This window comes from Maylandia zebra, linkage group LG8 (assembly GCF_041146795.1).
Source record: "Maylandia zebra isolate NMK-2024a linkage group LG8, Mzebra_GT3a, whole genome shotgun sequence".
NCBI classification, from domain to species: domain Eukaryota; kingdom Metazoa; phylum Chordata; class Actinopteri; order Cichliformes; family Cichlidae; genus Maylandia; species Maylandia zebra.
In genome coordinates this window covers 9,649,530-9,668,919 of record NC_135174.1, presented here as the reverse complement: position 1 = coordinate 9,668,919, position 19,390 = coordinate 9,649,530, and the positions used below count along the sequence as shown (strand labels likewise).

General features: G+C 39.7%; 1 protein-coding gene across 1 annotated transcript in view; it reads left to right on the top strand.

Moving 5' to 3' along the window:
* Positions 1 to 19,390, top strand: part of antxr1c (ANTXR cell adhesion molecule 1c) — a 38,689-nt gene that overhangs the window by 8,894 nt on the left and 10,405 nt on the right. Inside the window, exons 2-17 of the mRNA XM_012920834.3 lie at positions 2,506 to 2,577; positions 3,823 to 3,894; positions 5,519 to 5,600; positions 5,724 to 5,754; positions 5,842 to 5,915; positions 6,066 to 6,134; positions 6,566 to 6,646; positions 9,167 to 9,227; positions 10,492 to 10,590; positions 10,784 to 10,853; positions 14,209 to 14,287; positions 16,179 to 16,274; positions 16,367 to 16,405; positions 16,524 to 16,625; positions 16,732 to 16,899; positions 18,065 to 18,145. Coding sequence (XP_012776288.1) covers positions 2,506 to 2,577; positions 3,823 to 3,894; positions 5,519 to 5,600; positions 5,724 to 5,754; positions 5,842 to 5,915; positions 6,066 to 6,134; positions 6,566 to 6,646; positions 9,167 to 9,227; positions 10,492 to 10,590; positions 10,784 to 10,853; positions 14,209 to 14,287; positions 16,179 to 16,274; positions 16,367 to 16,405; positions 16,524 to 16,625; positions 16,732 to 16,899; positions 18,065 to 18,145 — 1,276 coding nt within the window. The remainder of the gene's footprint in view (positions 1 to 2,505; positions 2,578 to 3,822; positions 3,895 to 5,518; positions 5,601 to 5,723; positions 5,755 to 5,841; positions 5,916 to 6,065; positions 6,135 to 6,565; positions 6,647 to 9,166; positions 9,228 to 10,491; positions 10,591 to 10,783; positions 10,854 to 14,208; positions 14,288 to 16,178; positions 16,275 to 16,366; positions 16,406 to 16,523; positions 16,626 to 16,731; positions 16,900 to 18,064; positions 18,146 to 19,390) is intronic.

Genomic DNA, 19,390 nt, shown 5'->3' with positions numbered 1-19,390 from the left:
AAAATGGTGTCATCAAGAATCAGAGAATGAAAAGGACCACTTCCTCTCCCAGCACTGTTTGGACAGGTGAGTGAAACTGCAAGCTAGGCCTCAATCCCACGACTGTAGCCACCTCAGACAATCACAACTGCTCCAAGGCAAACATGAGCCACAGTGGTCCAGAAGCACAGATAAGCAGCTAAAAACCAAACGTGGATGTCCTCAGATTCACCCTCGTGTTAAGTAAATACTCAAGAATGATCCCCACACTTCATCACAAGTATTAGCTGCAAATTTCACCAGACTTTTTATTCTTTCTCCCCTCCTCTGTTGCTATAATGGAACAATTTGCACAAGAACCTGGCTGCTGCCTTTCCTTCAGGTTTGAACCCGTCTGCATGTGTATGTGGGACTCTTTCTGTTTGCGCTGCACTTTTTATTGAACTAAATGCTACAGTCTACCTCAGACCTTTTTTTCTTCTTATTTTGGGAGAATTTTGTTTAGCTTGTAGGTCTTGTCCTCTTTCTCTGCTCAGTCAGCCTCCCAGGAATGTAAGCCTTGATGTGGGGGGAGCAAGTCATGTCATCAGAACTGCAAAAACACAGAGAAAACGCTTAGAAGAGGCTTTTTTCCCCAGTTGACCGGCGTTTGTAACCATTCTGAATTAAAGGATAAAACCACTAAGAGTTACATAATACATAGATATAATAGTGCAGAGGCGTTTTGGCTTCATTTGAGCAATCAATTGGTTTGTTTTTTTAGCATTTGCTCTTGATAAGGTTTTTGTATGAGTCAAAGAAGTTCTGATAAACCACGCTTGAAATTTCTGTGCAGTAGCTGTAAAATAAGTCTTGAGCTTTGTAAGTCAGACATGTCAGCGTTGCTCGTGGGCAGCTGTACTGACCTCTTGGATATATTAAATGAGCAGTGGAAGTATTATTTCCTACTTTAAACAAAAATTATATGAAACAAATACATCTAACAAAGCATTTAATGAAGGCTTAGAGTCTGGTTTGGCACGATAAAAAGTCTTGAATGACTGAGGCATGATGGGAAACTCCCTGGTATTCCCTGGCTCTATCCTCCCCAAATCCTGGCCAAATTCAATAATTACCCCTCTGCTTCCAAGCAATAACACAAAAACACCAGGGGTTAAAACCTCTTTGACATGCTATTGCAGGAAAATAACATTAGTCACAATTCATTTCCATTTCAAGCCAGGCCATGCAACTGGCGCTGTTTTCCAAAACACCCAACTCCTATAAGAAAGGCTAAGTTGGTTCCTGCAAGTTTAGCTATCCATGTAATACAAATACAAATACACATGACTATTATCAGCTTAAAGCATGAGAAACCTGCTTGCAAGGAATGGTTGATTCACCTTGTTGTGTCTAGAGGTCTCAGACAGCTATATGGACCATTAGTGTGCAAGGAACTCATTCAGCTAGAAAGTAGGATAACAGAGTGGATGTTTAGTCTGTTTCCCATTTTCTCCCATCACAAGGATATGAACTTCCACTTTAAGCATATGACATGCCTTTGTGTTTCGTCTCTTTCTTAGAGAACTGCATAGATGAATGCAGGTGAATAAGTTGAATTAAGATTGAAACAAACAAACAAACAAAACGTACTCATATCAGTACTGAAAATAACACTAAATAATTCCTGCTTCATCCTCTTCCAATTTTACCACCATCAGTTGGCTCATTTACACGTTGTTATCTCTCTGGCTTCTTCCCTAGCTGGTTACTTTATGCCCAAAACTCTCTCCCCTAATGATCGCTCTTAATAAAATCGCCCCACAGCACACATGGTGTCTGGCTAGAGGAAATGAAGGCAGCTCCACAGGGTATCATTTTATGATAGTTCACTTTTATGGAGGATCATCTAGGGAGACCACGGTCTGTTTCCTCATCCTCAAGGGCCACGTTAATGATACAGGAGTTTGCTAAATCATACTCCCGTTCCTGCCACAAATGACTATTACACACATATTTTCGTTACAAAATAATCCATATTCATAACAAAATTAAGTTTTACATTTATCCCTCTGAGGATCACTAACAAATGGCGTATTAGATTAACTATTTCTTGCTAATGAGTATGATAGCATGTTTGTTATGTTTGGCAGCTCAGGAATGAAAGTCAAATTACTTTAATTAAATAAATTAAAACAGTACTTTTATTGCAAGTAAATGACACGCAGTAAAGGCACTGCTAACAGGTTGAGCAGTTGTGTTTTGCCTGGCATATATACAGCTTGTTCTTCATGTTGTGGAGCTAATGACTAGACCCCCTGTCATTTTTGGCTAACGAAGCTCTTATCCTCTTGTATGAGTACTCTAGCATATGAAGGTTAGAGTCTAACTGATACAGTAGATAACTTATGAAGTTGTTTTTTATGTTTTCATTTTCTTATTTTTATTTGAACTGCTACAATCACTTACTATGATATCAAGCAGAGTCATATTTCTCACATTTTTCTTGATATAACCTTTTTTTAAAATGTGCCATCCGTTTTCTAGATCTGGCAGCGTGAAGGATCACTGGAATGAAATCTATGAGTTTGTGAAGAACTTAGCAGAAAAATTTAAAAGGTAAGAGACACTTAATGAGCGTGTGTGAACAGACACAATTAAGCCAACAGATTTGCATAGATAAATGTGGTAATATAGGTGATATACACCGTATAGTGCAAGATCAACATTTGGAACCAACATTGTCAGTCTCCAAACAGCATGTTGCCTCGTATTCGACTTCCTGGAGCCCAGAGATATAAATTACTGAAGAGAAAAGCACATTTTACAGAGTAGTCACTCTGGTAAAGTGAAAAAATCTGTCCTTACAGCTACAGCTTGCCATATGCTAAGTCACTCAGTATCCGGGCTGATGATTCACTCAGTCTCCAGTAGTTGTGTCAGTGACTACAGGCAAAAATGTCTTTATGTATGTGAGCTGGCTTGGTTTGATGGACTGTCTTTAGTTTAAAGTTCTTTTCCTCCAAATGTCTCTAAGATCTCTCTCATCTCTCTAAGATGCAGATATTGCATCTATAATTTCAAAATTGAAATGTCATTCTTAAAATATGGCATATATTTAAAAGCAAGAAGTTTCAATAAATAGCCAGCTGTCAGCCAGACTGAAAGGCTTTTTCCCCACACGGTTTGAAGGCCACAACACCTGGAGCTTTGTGGCCTAGTCATAGCAAAGAACAGCTCCTCCTCAAAGCTGTAGTTTTTTAACAACTATGCAAAAAGTTTTAAACAATCCAAATCTGTGCTAACTTACTGTCTCAAACAAGAAACACACATTCTTGCTTCAAATAATTGAAGTGTGAGTAATTCCTTTCACCAGTAAACAGAACTTTTCCACATCTGAAGATTCAGCAATGCAGCCTCAATATCAACATTTATGTCACTGTCACGCAACAAAGGGTTCAAATCCTGCACACTGGAACAACTTCATGTCACATGGCTTCTTTGTGTGCTCTAAACAAATAATCGATCTCAAGCTAGAAACACAGATTGCTGGAGTGAATCAGTTAAGTCGTTTGTCTCCAGCAAGATATCTGTTGAAGAAAAGAGAAGAAAGAAAAGTCATGAATACGAAGAGTTATTTTATGTTTTCTAGGAAAATTGTTATATTGTTTGTGTTTTATTGTTATTACTTAGAATAACTGTTTCTGATCAATCTCAGATGACATAGAAATGTTTGTATTGCTCACACATGGTGTTGTCCTTAGTGGACGAATACTAATATCTTTACTTCCTGGTCATTCTTTTGGGTGAACCGTTAATAATACGTGTGATGCTTTATTTGCTCTTTCTTTTTACCTTTTATAGTCCTATGCTGAGGATGTCTTTCATAACATTTTCCTCAAGAGCGTCCATCATTTTGAAACTGACGGAAAACAGGTGAATTAATTTCTCTTATATAACCTTACAATGAATACAACCTTTTAATGTCAGTATTTAGACACAGCTAACATTAGCTGAGTGTTTTCGTGTGCAAATTTTTGTAGCATGAAGTGATCTCACGCGACAGTAAACTTAATCCACTGCATCAGAATCAATGCAGATAAAACTGAAAATTGGCCCATGTCACTGTGGAACTGTCACAGAATAACATTTGTTGAATAAGAGACAAGAATGAGAATGAGAGCACTGATAATTGCTATTGTGTAAACCAGTTTCATTTCTAACAGAAGTGGCTATAGCTTAGAATAGAATAATCCTTAAGTAGTGAAAGTATTCAGATATTTTGCTGGTCAAGCCCCCAAATATGTCATTGTCAATAAATTCACAGCTCAAAGGAACACAACACATAAGAAGCAACGATTTTAATGCAGTTAAAAAAAATCTTAAATGCAAATATTGAATACATGTAAGCAAGATGGGATCCCCCAGAAGCTAATAGTAGTAAATTAAACTAATAAAGACAAAACTGAAAACAGGAGTGCTAGGAAGTCCCAAGTGAGTCAGTAATTAATAAGCAAAAATGTAAACAGCAACTGATGCAAAATACTGGTGCTCTGAGAATCCCCAGAGCACTATTTCCTTTGGCTTGGTGTGCAAGTGTCTTGTTGTGTTTTAAAAGTATTTTTGAGAAAAAGTTCTGAACCAGTTTTGTGTCTACACGTAACTTTTAAGCTGTATCTATAGGCACTTTGTTATTAGCATCTTATTATTTGTTCTCATTTCCTTAGTTGAATCTACAAGAAATTGGCAAAGATAACATAGTTTAGTGGATAAATAGAATATAAAATAGTATTTTTGCACCAAGAGTGGGATACCCACTAATCAGCTGAATCACCTTGGCATACTCTGCAGAGATATGCCAAGGTGATTCAGCTGATGCCAAATTATACAAGAACTGGACTGAAAATTCGTGGCAACAGGTCTTTGTGGAATGATGAAATTTCAAATTTTTGGTGCAAATAATCACCCTACATATATATGAAGGAGGTCAGCTGAGAAGTATAACAATGAGCATCTAGAGCCATCCATAAAATATGGTGAATGATCTGTCATGGTTTGGGGCTGTATTTCAGTCAGTGGTAGGAATCTTGTAAAAATTGATGGAATTATGAATGCAGAAAAGTAGTTTCAGAGTTCAGTCCACCATGCAGTATCAGGAAAGCATCTGACTGGCAGCAGCTTCATTCTTCGGCTTGACAATGATCCCAAATGCACTGCCAATGGAGTAAAAGCATAACTGGATAGAAAAATACACAATGAAACACTGTCAGTCATGGATTGGCCTCCCCAGAGCCCAAACTTCAGCATTATTGAATGACACTGGAGAACTATTCCTGAATACTTAAAAAAATTATAAGAAAGCTTGAATATAAGAGTTGAGTTTGTGTTGAAGAATAATGGTGGTCATACCAAATATTGACTTTCAAGCTCATTAGAATTGTACAAACTCTGTATTTGCTTTATATATAATAACCAAAAAAGTTTAATCAGTACCGTAGGTTAGCTTCCAGAAATGCACAGGCAGGACAGGAATCCAATTGTGCTTTGTTACTTTCTGCAGAGTCGACATCACGAAGGGTTTGAACGCACTGAACAGAGAGGTTCCCGGTGGAGATACCTTCATGCACCTCGGATTACAGCTTGTGAGTGTGTGCTGTAATGTGTAACATTTTTACACTGCAAAATCAGTCTGTTAAGAACAGAGCTACTCAAGGCTCCTTCTATTACCTGTTTAAATCTGAAATGTGCTATGACTTTATTTAAAGGCAAATCAGCAGATAAGGAAAGAGAACTTTGGTAAGCATTAATAAACATAATTATCTCATTTTTTGGGCAACAATGGAGCACATGGTGAAGTTACAACACAGCGTATATGATTTGCAGGTACTGCCAGCGTGATTATTGCTCTGACTGATGGAGAGCTACATGAGCATCAGCTTAGAGATGCACAACATCAGGTAACAAATTCACACTAACACTGATTTTCCAGGGGACTCTGGTTAGAGCTCAGTAACAGGGCTAAACTGGAAGCAGAATTGCTCTCATTAGCTTCATGACTGACAGTTTTCTGGAGTTTGCTCAACTTTTTGCCTTTGTTGTTCAAACAGGCGAATGAAGCCAGATCTCTGGGAGCTATTGTGTACTGTGTTGGTGTCAAAGACTTCAACGAGACACAGGTAATTCAGATGTAACAAATTTGTGCAGTATATGGAAGTTTATTCCCTTTAATCCCCCAAATATAAGACATTTGATTAGAGAAAAAAGCAAAAATTCACCACAGGACATGTACTCTACCACATGTGCTCATTATTCTGGAAAAGAAGAAATCTTACAAATTGGGTAACCCATCATTTTCCCTGTGAACCAACTCCAGTGATTTTTAACTCTGATCTCTTCAAATGTTCTCTTACTGTACAGTTCTTTACCTCTAAAACATCTGAAATTGCTTCAAATGAGTATGAGTGCATTTGAGGCAGCTTTCCCCCTGTCATGGCCTCATCTTTCATTGTTGAAGTTTATTTAGCCTCCTTTGATTATTTAGTTTGTTAATCCTTCCTCTGTTCTCTTCTGTTTGTGTACCTCTGTCTGAACTTCTTTCCCACTGTAGCTGGCCACCATTGCAGACACCATTGAACATGTGTTTCCTGTGTTGGGAGGCTTCCACGCCCTGCGGGGTGTCATTGATTCGGTAAATAAACACTTTTCCTTGCAGAGAAACTAGCCCATACAGGCTCCGTTCAGACATCTGTATTTACATATTCAACACAAGATCCCTTTTCACTGCAATGTCATTTTAAACAGTTGTTTATTTGAAAGCAAAACCTGACTTTTGAAAACACTATTGTACAATTTCATAATGACTGAATATCTCTTTAAGATTTTAGATTTTATTTTCTCTCAGACCAGTTAATACAGTGCTCCTTTTAAGCTTTTAAAAGGAGCACTGACTTGTCTAGGTTTCAACTCTCTGCTCAGTATTCTGTCATGCAACACGCAGAACTGTAACTCTTTGTGTATACTGGCTGAAACACACACAGTCAGAGTTCAGTTCAAGCAGGGTAAGCTACTTCAACTTGCGTTCTCTCCTACAGCTAGCATGGTGAAAAAAAAGCTTTTTATCAGCTCACTGAGCAATATTTTGCTTTTTCAGTTTTGGATCTGTGACAATCACAGTGACAGTGTAGGATCAAGTGAATCAAGGACCAGTCGCGCAGGTTTGAGACTTGTTCACGAACATCTGGCAACCACCGGTCATGGGGGTCAAATTAGTATTCATCAACTGGTAGAGAGTGGTTGTTTGAGGTTTATGGCAGTCATTGGGAAAATGACTGATAAATCTCGAGTCACATGGTCTTGTTGACTGATCAGTGACCCCCATTTTCCCCTAGCAACCTACCTGTCAGTTGGGAAAAATGTGTGTTCCTCAGCTGGTCGGCAGAAACATTCTTTGTGATTGCTTTGGTCGCTAGGATATTGTTGCGGTCTCCCATGGTTTGCATGGAAGTGATGGACTTGTCTACAAACACTGGCCAGCTGCTCTCTGAGCTGAAGTGAAAATGTAAGAACTGCAATACAAACCAGAATTGGAGACCTTCATTGTGAAAGTTGTTTCTTTTGAAACATGTTGGCTGAAGCTCTGAGGCAAACCTCCATTTCTGTTTAATACCACTCAGCTAGTAGTTGGAAGTGTTTGCAGACAGACGTGAATCTACAGGCAAAGCTGTCACAAGGAGATTTTTGGTTTATTACCCTCTTCTTTCTCACCCACCAACAGCCAGCAACCTCCAGGAACGGCTGCCAATCAGTCTGGGAAAATGTAATTTTCCCTTGAAATCTGTGGCTGTATCACATCCAAATTTTAGGCAATGACATCACATGAGAAATCTCAATATACTCAGCTAAATCACAATTTTCTAAAGCCTAATATTCTCAGCTGCAGTCGTCCTTTCGGCGAATAATAAACAAAGGTAGGCTCATAGTCGTTAGCCAGTGACCAGATCATTTCCAGCTGAAATGATTGTCATTTGAACATTTAATCCGTTGTAGCTCCAAGAGTTTGATAATGGTCAAATAGCTAAAAACATTATCTTATGTAATTACCAAATCATTTTTCCTTGACCTTAATGGAATGCATTGTGTGTCTCACTGTTTTATTACGCAGAGTATATAAAAAAGAAAAAAACCCTGAAAAATATCTAAGGCTGGAATTTCTTTTAAAAGATTTTCACTTCCTATTTAAAGGATCGGTCATTTTTAAGTCTTGCTTTTATTAATGCTTTAAACATCTCTAATGTAAAAGTATTAAGATTGGAGAACATAACCATCGGAAAGTAAGTTACACTAGTCCCTTCACTTTGATAATTTAAGATAAAGTTGTCACAATGAGATGTGCAGAGTGTAGAGTCAGAGTCATAAAAGGCAGGATTCAGAACTCGGAGGATCCAACAGCTAAAAGCTTTAATTGCTAAAAGGTAGGATAAAAGGTATATCAATGTAAAATAAATCCATAAAGAGAACTGAAGATCTCAAAGGGTTGAAAAGAGGGGAATGAATCGCAAGCATTACAAATTATGTGACAAAAATCAAACAGGATTATTTATATGCACATGACTAACTGGGGATTGGAAACAGAATGGGGAACTAGAGGCTGATGGAGGTAATCAAGACATAAGATCTTTCAAAGCAGGAAATAACAGGAAATAACTAAAAGAGCACTAGTGCTTACATAAATACTTACACTTAGCAAGATCTCAGACAGGGGAACAAAGAGGAACCAACACAAAAACAGAGAAATGAGACAAAGGGTGCGAACTGCAACTGTCATAGATAAAAATCAAGACATTAACCACGACACATGATCGCAAAACTGAAACTCAGAACAAATCAGTCGTCAAGAAAAGACAGAAATTAGAGACTCAATAATAATATCACCAGGGAGAAAAACTCATCATTGTACTAAAATAATAAGGAAATCAAAACATGAAAGTATTCAGCTGTATTTGCAAAGCAGGGAGAGTTTTGAGTATTCTGGGAAGAGGTTTAACCCAAACTTGTTTTTTAGACACACACTGATAAGTATTATTAAGGATTATTTTACATCAGATGACTCCCAAATATACTCAAAACATATTAATTGAGCTCTTGGCTCATGAACAAGGCTAGTATCAAAATAAATGTGGAAAAATCACTGCTGTCTTTTCTCCCCCAGATCATCAAGAAATCCTGCATTGAAATTTTGGCAGCTGAGCCTTCCAGTGTTTGTGCAGGAGGTGAGGAGCTATAAAACTCACACATTCACAATTACAGCCTGAACTCGGTCCCTCCTGAGTCATCGACACATATGCCAGCAAACCATTGCTCCTTCCACTGTGTCATTTTCATTAGTGGGTGCCTGGTCTCGGCTTCTTTGAATTATGACAATCCCAGACTGAAAGAAATGACCATTTATGGCCATCCAGGTTACTTACAGGAAATCTGCTGGGATGGGGTAACACGGAGGGAATAATATTACAGTCTCATTAAATATTAGAGTCTCATTAAAAGGAGGGACCGTGAGACGGGGGGCAGGGGTGAGATTTCCTGCAGATATGATGTAAAGTAGACACCATTCTTTACTCTCCTGCCAAGAGAAAGATTATGACAGTTAAAGCAACAATAAATGGACATTAAAAGCCACAAATGAACAGATAAAAGCAGGGTTGGATTAAAAGTTTCTGGCAATAGCAGAAGGACTTTGACTGTTTTTCACATCTGCCTTTTATGAAGCAATGAATTACTTTCACCCATAAAGAGGGAAATTATTTAACTTCACACTGAATATTATACCATGGCCTGCTGCTAGAGCAAGCTGCCTCACAGATTTAACCTTATTATATACGTATACGGCTGATATATAACAGTAGTTTCAATTTTTGACAGGCAACATTGTAACTATTTAAGGTCCAGCAGAGACATTAGTTCTATTTATTTTATATTATTCATTTTTATTGTATTTTAAAGCAATGTAAGGAGACTAAGGCCCATGCTATTTTCTCTACATGACAATGGTGGAAAAATAAGCTCAGTTTCACTCAGGTCCACTACAGTCAAGATATTGTTATTTTCTCATCCACCTTATGACATGGATAAGATGGAGAAAACCCTTGTATTTGCAAAGGTGCATAAGTGCAAGCCAGGGAGGACATTAATAACAGGAGTTGTGGCACTGATTTAGTCAGAAACAGCAAGAAAAGCAGGAGCTGCAATAAGGGTGGGTTGCAAGGCAGCTTGCAGACGCGCAGCAACTGTGGAGAGGCTTAAATAGAACGACCTGTGTGAGACTGATAAGCTAAGCTGAGCTGAGCTGGAGGCTTCTTGGCTTTTCTGAAATAATACTACATCATTAGAGAGACATCACACCATGCTGGTGTGCAACTGTGCCACATTAAACAGGAAAGTGAGCTTTGTTTAGGATAAAGTAATAAAGTGTCAGATTTTTCTTAGCAAAGACTGTCTGCCAAGTGTCTAAAATGTAAAATTACCTTGTGTAACCAGAGTCTTTTCAAGTGGTGGTGAAAGGGAATGGGTTTCTCCATGCAAGAAACATCGACCAGGTGCTCTGCAGCTTCAAAATCAATGACACCATCACCATCAGTGAGTACACCTATGCTTTGTTTCCTTAATATAAATCAAGCTGAATTGTGACAGATGCATGTGTTATTAGTATACAGTTTCTATGAGGAAAAAGTAGAAACCCTCACAAAGAAACAAAATTCACTTTTCACTCGTGTATGTTGTCTGTACATGCTACATATATGCCACATAGCTCAGTTCTTTTTTCTTGTAGATGAAAAGCCAGCTGATGTAGAAGACACATTCTTATTGTGTCCAGCTCCTGTTATCGATGAAGTTGGAAAGTAAGTCCCTCTTCTTTATAACTTCATGATTTCATTTAGTTATGCAGATCCACTTTCATCACCCTTTCAAGCAAAAGTGCTCATACTTCAGTGCCGTCCATGTGCATCTTAGACCACATAAATATATTCGCATGTATATGTGCACAGACCATAAGACGCCTGCTGTACATTAGCTGTTTATGATCCCCATCCGAGGCCAGATTCCTCCGTTCTCGATCCCAGTAGAGCTTACCAAAATAAAAGAGGCTCTCTCACTGTGGCAGCATATTCAGTGGTAAACCCTTCATAAATACGTCTTAGTTCTATCGTAAATTAGAACAGAGCAGTGAAAACTAAAGCAAATTCTTGGTAGACATAGATAGAAAGTACTGCCTCAAGAAGAAAAACGTAATAAAAGCTAACACTGTTCCACATCTGCATGTAAATTGATACCACATCAATAGTTTGTTTAAAATTTGCTCTGAAGTGTCCAAAAATGAATCAGTTCTGGTATAATGACTTTCAAATTATTGTAGTCCAAGTTTAGATGAGATTCAAATCAGGGATCTGTGCTTGTTGAGGTTCATGAAGCAATAGAAAAAATGAGCTGCATTTTAAAGTTCAGGATCACAGGGCATTAAAAAGAAGTGTTTCTGTCAGTGTTCAAAGGGGCAATGAAGGGCTCTGAAAACTAAGACAACTGAGGTTGGCCTACTCGAACTTTGACCACATGACTGTCACACAAGTTCTCGGTGTAACCTAAGAAGGGGCCAGAATTGCTTCTCATCAGCTAGCTGTGTTCTCCTTTTAGAGCCCAACTATGCTCCAACATCAACAATCCACAAACCTCTCTAACCTAAGTCTTTATGGGAAGAAAAGTATACTGGGCCACAGAATACAAGGTTGAGTGGATGGTGGTAAAGACTTTAAACACACAAAGTAGGCAGGCGAGACCTTGTCAGCTAATACCAGAGGTTCTCTTCTCACGCTTTCTTTCTTGACTTTTTTAGGGTACTTCTTGTATTTCTATAATTGTTTACAAATTCCTTTATTTAACACTAGAGGTAATATTTGTGCTGGCTGTGGTACGGTAGCAGAGAGAAGTTGATTTGCGTCCTTGGAGAAAGATTTAGGAAACCTGGAGTGATGGCTCCGATGCTGAAACTTCAGTCAAAGGTGGAAGGACTGTAAAGCAGATGTGGTGGCATTACAACCCCACAACTTCCCGCTGATTAGATTCATTTGGATCTTTGTTTGTTGTTCTGATCTTACCTTAGCACTTGTAAACTTTCAAGTTCTTTCAAATCTAAACACCACCTCCAGACTCTCTCTTTTACTCCACTTCTGCAGCTTTTAGTGCCAGGCTGGCTCTTTTTGACCTATTTGCTAGTTTCTGTGGAACCTCACCACAGCTCCTGCCTGCCCATCTGTTTATTTTTCTCTCTCTTTTCTGTCTTTTATCATTACCTCCTTATTTGATCCCATCATCACTCCTCTGCGCTGTCTGCTTCTGCAGCTTCGGCTGATCAAAGCTATGTAGCGCCTACCCTGGCCTTGCCATGTGTGTTTATGTATGATTCTCAGCAGAGTGTAAAAACTTCTTAGTGAGGTTTTGAAACTCTTCTGAAACTCAGACTAATAAAGTAGGTTCTTGACCAATTAATCAGTGTATCGTTTCTATACTGCACATCTAAAAGTGTGAGTGGGTGTTTATCTCTCCTGTCTGTTTCACTTCCTTACTTAATAGCTGTCTATTACACCAGCCTACATTTCCTCCCCAGGTTTTCTTGTAATAGTTTCCTTTTATGAGACACTACATTATACTACAGACCACTATGATCAGTGATGGTCATTGGCCTTTTACTCCCATTGGCATTTTTTGCTGCAGTAAACTTGATGACATGGCTACATATCAAAAGGACTTAATCTCTATTTAGCCCTTAACAGATGCGCTAGTTAGCATTAGGATTTGGTGCTATATAAATGACATTTTTATTGGTTTTATTGGTAATATGGAAACTAAAATGCCGTCAGTCAGCCACTGAGATCAGCTAGGATGCATACGTGGACTGATGCTATTAATACCACACTCTGTCTACAGATGTCCAGACCTGAACTTAAGGAGACGGAGTCGGCATCCATGCTGAAGTGATCAAACGCATGCTCGGGTCTAGGCTATCTTTAGGTTTCGATCCACTCGTGTCCAGATGTCTGTCGTCGGCACGATCCGTATGATGTTGATCATGAACTTCACCCACTAACCCAGCTCACCTCTCTGTCTGCACCCACCTTCTTTCCATCTGTCATACCTCTTTCACATCCAGGCATGCCTTTCATCCATGTTTTTATGAAGTGAATAACAACAGGCTTCGGAGAGGTCTCTGGGGGTCACTTGAATTGTTTTTCACCTCTCAAAGGGAGAAGGGATTCAGGCCTTCAGGAAAATCTACATGGTTTCCACTGGAATACAGACACAAATCTGTACTCTGTACTCTTTTTGGCAAGTTTATACATTTTTGAAGTGAGAAAAATATTTACTTGAGATCTGTTGAACAAATTATTTTGTAGTTCCAAGTAGATATGATGAACTGCCTTTAAAGAGGAGAAGTGGTTGTTGTTGTTATTCCTCGTGATGCTTTTAGCATGTTGTCATTTCTTGGAAAAAAACAAAAAAACACACACAACCTGTCCAGAACCATAAAAAAATAGCCTGAACTAGCAGGTTGTGTTTTCAGTTCTTCCCTGGATTGGCTGCCGTGCCTGCTGTGTTGCACAATCAGTCACATGAAAACACTCTAAACTTTCTGTCTTTGTTTATTAACTGTTGCCGATTATTTTCTTTTTTTTTAAAAAAGGTTTGGTTTATTTGGAGTCAGATTACACAATTTGCAAGTGATACGGGGCTCGTAAACAAGAGTCACACGACTCAGCGCATACCTCATCTATTAGGAAGAGTTTTTAATAACATTTCCTCCTGCTGGGTTGAGATTTTCGCAGCTGGAAACAGTCAAAAGCAACCTCTTTCGAGTTACTGCAGAAAAGAAATTGCTCAGATTTCAGTTTTCTCCTAAGCTAAAAATCTGTCACTTTCAGCTCATAATCCTCCGCTCTTGTGGTCGTTCCCTGTTAGTTCAGATTTCGTTCTCACATGTAGCGAACCACCTCGCCTTTCGCAGACAGTTCGGTGACGTTATTTGGCATGAACCCAAGTTTAAATGACATCATTCCCATCAAACAAAGTCGAGCTTGAGCTGGAAAAACTTCAGACAGACTAAATAAACCGATCTAAATTCGCTTAGCGTGGATTGTAATGTTATACCCAAACACTGATCTACTCTCCTTTCCTTCATCCGTGTGCGTGTGTGTGTTGTTTCAGGGTGATTTATCTCCAAGTGAGCATGAACGACGGTCTGTCCTTCATCAGCAGCAACGTTCACATCACCACCACAGAGTGTGTAAGTGGAAGCTTCATGTATCCACGCAGGGACACTGCAAAGATTTTAATTGTGCAAAAAATAGAAAGAAAAAACGTTTGTGTAGTTTGTACTCTTCTTCTGCTTCTTCTTCTGCTTTCTCCAACATTTCTCTCTTTTCTTAGTTGTCTCACTTTCTCCACTCTCAGTTTTGTTTTTCTCCTTTTTTTTTTGGTAGCCAAACCACAGAGGTTGGTAGCAGTGAGCCACCCAACAAAGACCTTATGAACCTCCGTGTGTTGGGCACAAAAAAAGGTTAAAGAAGCTGCTTGGTGACCTTGGAGTTCCCGGTTTAATATTTTAGTTTTGTGGGTGAAACATCTGTGACAGATGCACTCTTGGTACTGCTATTTAGAGGTGGTGCATGTGTGAAACGGAGCAGCTTTTCAGTCCATGAAAACAAGTTAACAAATGCAATTTAAAGCAGTTTAACTAAATGAAGTTGGTATGTTGGAACATATTAAATAGGCCCAAAAAACAAAAAGATATGCAGTCTTTGAAGCTGCACCGCCTCCATCCACGCAGCATCATATCCACGAAGACGCTGCAAATTTAAACAACTGTGTTGTGGTTCACGATAAAGAGACCTCAATTAGACATACCATTGCAATTAGCTGCCTCATGGCACTAAACTAAAACATATAGACTGAAGTCACACCAGGCTCGAGAAGGCACGGAAAGTTGTCAGCTGGAGATTGGAGGGCCTGGTGCAATAAACAACGTGCAAGTTGGAGTCTCTGAATCAAAGCTGAAAGCAAAAGCCACAAACCCACTGACCCCCTGCATCCTTTCCCCAGAATCTGTCAAAGTGTCACACTGAGGGGTTTCAGCCTTTGTACTTAGCCCACAAAAAACATCCATATTGCATGGGAGAAAATGCAAACTTCACATGTGAAAAAGCAGCAAAATGCAGATGTGGCCACTATTAAAATTTTCAGCATTGTTTGCTAGCAGTAACCCTGCCCCATCACCCCCACCCCACCATCTATTGTTTTAACTTTTCTGCAAATTAAGTTGTTGTCACAGGAAATCATAATCCGGGTGATTTTTAATAAATAATCATTTGGCACCGCTGACGTGCTTTCTGCAGCGGGCCCCACTGCTGAGTTCAGATAAATCCTCCACAGCTTTGCCACAAGATAGATAGATAGGGGAAAGTCTAACCACATGTGATCCTCATCTGTGGTCTCTAATGAGAACCATGTTTGGCCAGCGGACGTCTGCCTAGCTTAAAGCGAGAAATGTCAACATAAGGATTCAGTCAGGGATGGCAAAAGCTCACATTAACCACTGTCCTCGAGAAAGGAAAACATGAATATTAGAGCCTATATGCTTTTACTATTTTCCTTCAAATCAGTCATACCACAGCTATGATTAATCTGTTGTCGCTACTGCTATTAGTGCTGAAAATACTGTCCTACTTCTTCTTGTCAGCACTACCACTGTGGATAATACGAGCATTCAGTCACTACATCACCGTTTTTATTATATATGTGTTGTCTATCTCACTACACAACAAGTAAGTCAAGATTTCTATGCGCATACATGGAAGGCTAGCACCTTATGCATGAGTGAAGAAGGGCAGCGAGGTCCCAGATCAGAGCTATGGATGTATACATGCCACAAATTTGGTAGTTGAGGTACTTTTAAAATAATTTACAAGTATCTTAAAATTGTCAGCGTTACTTTCCCTTTTTACTTGTACTACTACTTTTATCAGGTGTTGTGCCAGTTGCCATCTTCCTTCTATCTCCTGAAGATACGGCGCCTGCATGTTTTTTTAGCTAGCATCTATGTCCAGCCTGTGAAACATGATGTGCACGGTGCACTTGTCGTAATGTTCTAGCATCGTGTGTTTGTGTCTGCCCTCCAGTTCGATGGCACCATTCTCCTGATCACCTTGCTGGCGTTGTTCCTCCTCCTTGCTCTGCTCTTCCTGTGGTGGTTCTGGCCGCTCTGCTGCACTGTGGTAAGAAACACCGACTAGTTTCACAAATAATAAACACTTGCATTGATGTTATGTTATTTTAAAATCATGGCATGTCTGTTATTTGTCTAAAGGTGATCAAAGAGCCTCCTCCTCCACCTCCTCCTGAGCCTGTGAGTCAAAACACACACACACGCACATAAATACAGCCTAACTAAGTAATACCCCAAGACTTTCCTGCACCTTTATTTCATCTGTGAAAGACAAACTCTTTTGTGTACCGGTGTTTAGGAGTCAGATGACGACGACGACGGTCTTCCCAAAAAGAAGTGGCCCACTGTGGATGCCTCATATTATGGAGGAAGAGGAATTGGGGGAATCAAGAGGATGGAGGTGTCAAAACGATGCATTTACGCTGCTGAAATAAAGTCACGATTAAATCTGTAGACAACAGATTACAGTGACCTTTTCTGTTTTTGTATGGTCTACCGTCTTGTAGGTGCGCTGGGGAGGGAAGGGTTCAACTGAGGAGGGGGCTAAGCTGGAAAAGCCAAAGAACGCTGTGGTGAAAATGCCAGAGCAGGAGTACGAACCCTATGAGCCAAAACCTAAGAAACCTCAGAACAAGAAGCCACCTCAGAGCCGGAAGTGGTACACGCCCATCCGGGTAAACACAGCCTCACAGAATCAGCACACAATGGGACACTGTAATGTAAAATATACCCACACACTCTGTTATCCCGTATAGACGCTCGTACTGTTTGCATTTAGTTCAGGAATTCACGCTCACCACTCTTACATAAAAACCCTCCTTTTTTAGAAAGTCAAAAATGTGCTTTGTTTACACTCAGACCACTTTGCATTTTTGAATTTTCACCCACCGACTTTTTTTAAAGGCATGAGGGCAGCAGAAGTTTCCCAGCACACAGCACACATGTATATACATGCTATATACATGTAATTAGTTGATAGTGCCATAGCACCAACACATGCCCATAGTGAGACTGCCAGCACAGCATAAATATTACTCCTAAAATAAAACCACTCTGTGTGACGCTTTTCATACAGTAAGCGTACTGTTATCTGTACACACTGCTGCATTCATAATTCATTCACAGCAGCCTAACAGCATGTACAGAAGGTGAATGTGAACACTGAAATGTGGGGTAAATACTGTAAATTGATCACTGAATGTGGAAATTGGGCTGTGGCTGGCCCCATCTTTCTAAAACTTTTTGATGTGTGAGTGCACTTCTGTTTAGGATCCATGCCACCACTGCTTATTTGTCCAAGCAAATGCAACATCTTTTAGCATTTTTTTATTCGGTTAATCCAGAAGATTTTATCTCAAAACATTTGCCCTTCAGCTCTGTCAAATGTTAAATACTGTCTACAGTAAAATACACGCTGGATTCCTACAGTTGTTTTAGCTGGGATCAGCTCTTTCCTGTCTCTGAGAAGTAAGCCCACGCTCTGATTCTTGGCAGATCGTGTGTTTTATCATGCTTTATTAATTGCTTTATGTTGCTAAAGGTTAAAGCGTTCATGACCGGAGTTAACTAAAATATATCCAGCAGTCTTTGTGACTAATCAGTGATTCAGCAGCTTTATCCAGAGGGGAAGGAACTAATCAGTCAAATCAGCTGCCGTGGTGTTTGTTTGGGATTAAAACCTGGTCTCAGCCTTGAAAAAGAACCACAGACCAAATGTTTGCTGATATAGAAAAGTCAGTATGAGCAGTCTTTTATTAGGTGATAGATTGCAGTGTGGAGAAGTGTGCAATTCACATCTGGCCAGCTGTTTATCTTCTTGCTCCTCTGCTTCTTTTTCAGGGGAAACTGGACGCCATCTGGGCTCTGTTCCGCCGTGGGTATGACCAGGTCTCTCTAATGAGACCCCAGCCCGGTGATCATGTAAGTATCTCTGTTTCATCAGATGTCTAAGAATTCATCTGCAAGGTCATCCCTCCTTCACTGCATTCTCTCCATCTTAAATTATATGTCATGTTTTTATATGTTCGTTTCATATGTGCCATCTTGTTGATTTTTTTTTTTCACTGGACAGCGAGAATTCAAAAGTAAGAAAGATTTATTTTTCATCCAATAGTAATACGAGTGGCACGTAAATCAAGGGAGTTTTTCAGGAATAATGAACCCCTGATTTCAAAGCCTTGGTTTTCAAGCGTCTCAATTCAAAACTATAAATCAACTGAAACACTTGCTGATAGATTTAATCATCACTAGTTACCAAGGCAACTAAACACACATGCAAAGCCAGAGGTGGAAAAGCAACACCCTAACACAGAGAGCAGGCGTCAATGACAACAGCTACACTGTTCATTAAGTCACATTCAGCATAAAAGGAGGAGCTATGGTCAAGTTGGGTTGCAAAGTTGCTTGCAGATCAGTGGGCAGTCAGAAGTAGCCTAATTTAGCCACTCTCATGTGAAGTTTGCCTGTTAAATTTGTATTCCATCACCCCCACCCGGTCATGGCAGATGGCTGCCCCTCCCTGAGCGTCATTCTGCTGGAAGTTTCTTCCTGTTAAAAATGAGTTTTTCCTTCCCACTGTTGCCAAGTATTTTCTCTCTGTTATTGTAGGGTCTTTATCTTACAATGTGAAGCACCTTGAAGCAATTGTTGTTGTCTTGTTATTTGGTACTATATAAAGAAACTGGAATTGATTGTTGCAAAATTATGACATCACAACATTGTGACTGGTCAGCTGCAATAAAAGTGCATCAATTAGTAGGAACAAATCTAACTCACTAATAATGGATGTATCCATTTACTTGCACAGTTTTGACCAAGTGCGTATTGAGTGTCTAAGATGAGCGGTGATCCACTATAGGCTGAGAAGTGGTGCAGTTTTAAAAGTGTCCAGCTCATCTGTGCTGTTTGCTCACCCTGCCCTCCCTTCCACCGTCTGGGAGCGCACTTCATTCACTCCTGGTGTGGCTGTGCTGGCTGACACCTCAGCTAGCCCATTCCATGCTGTTGAGCTAGCCTCGATCTCACACCTGCTTCACATTATACGCCATAAATCGGATGTTAAGCCAAACCGCAGCTCACATCCTTGTAGCTCAACGGGAGAGTTTTGTGATGTGTTCGTGCGCGTAAGCTGGTAAAAAGTCTCTCTTCTTCAGAGCAGATAAGCCA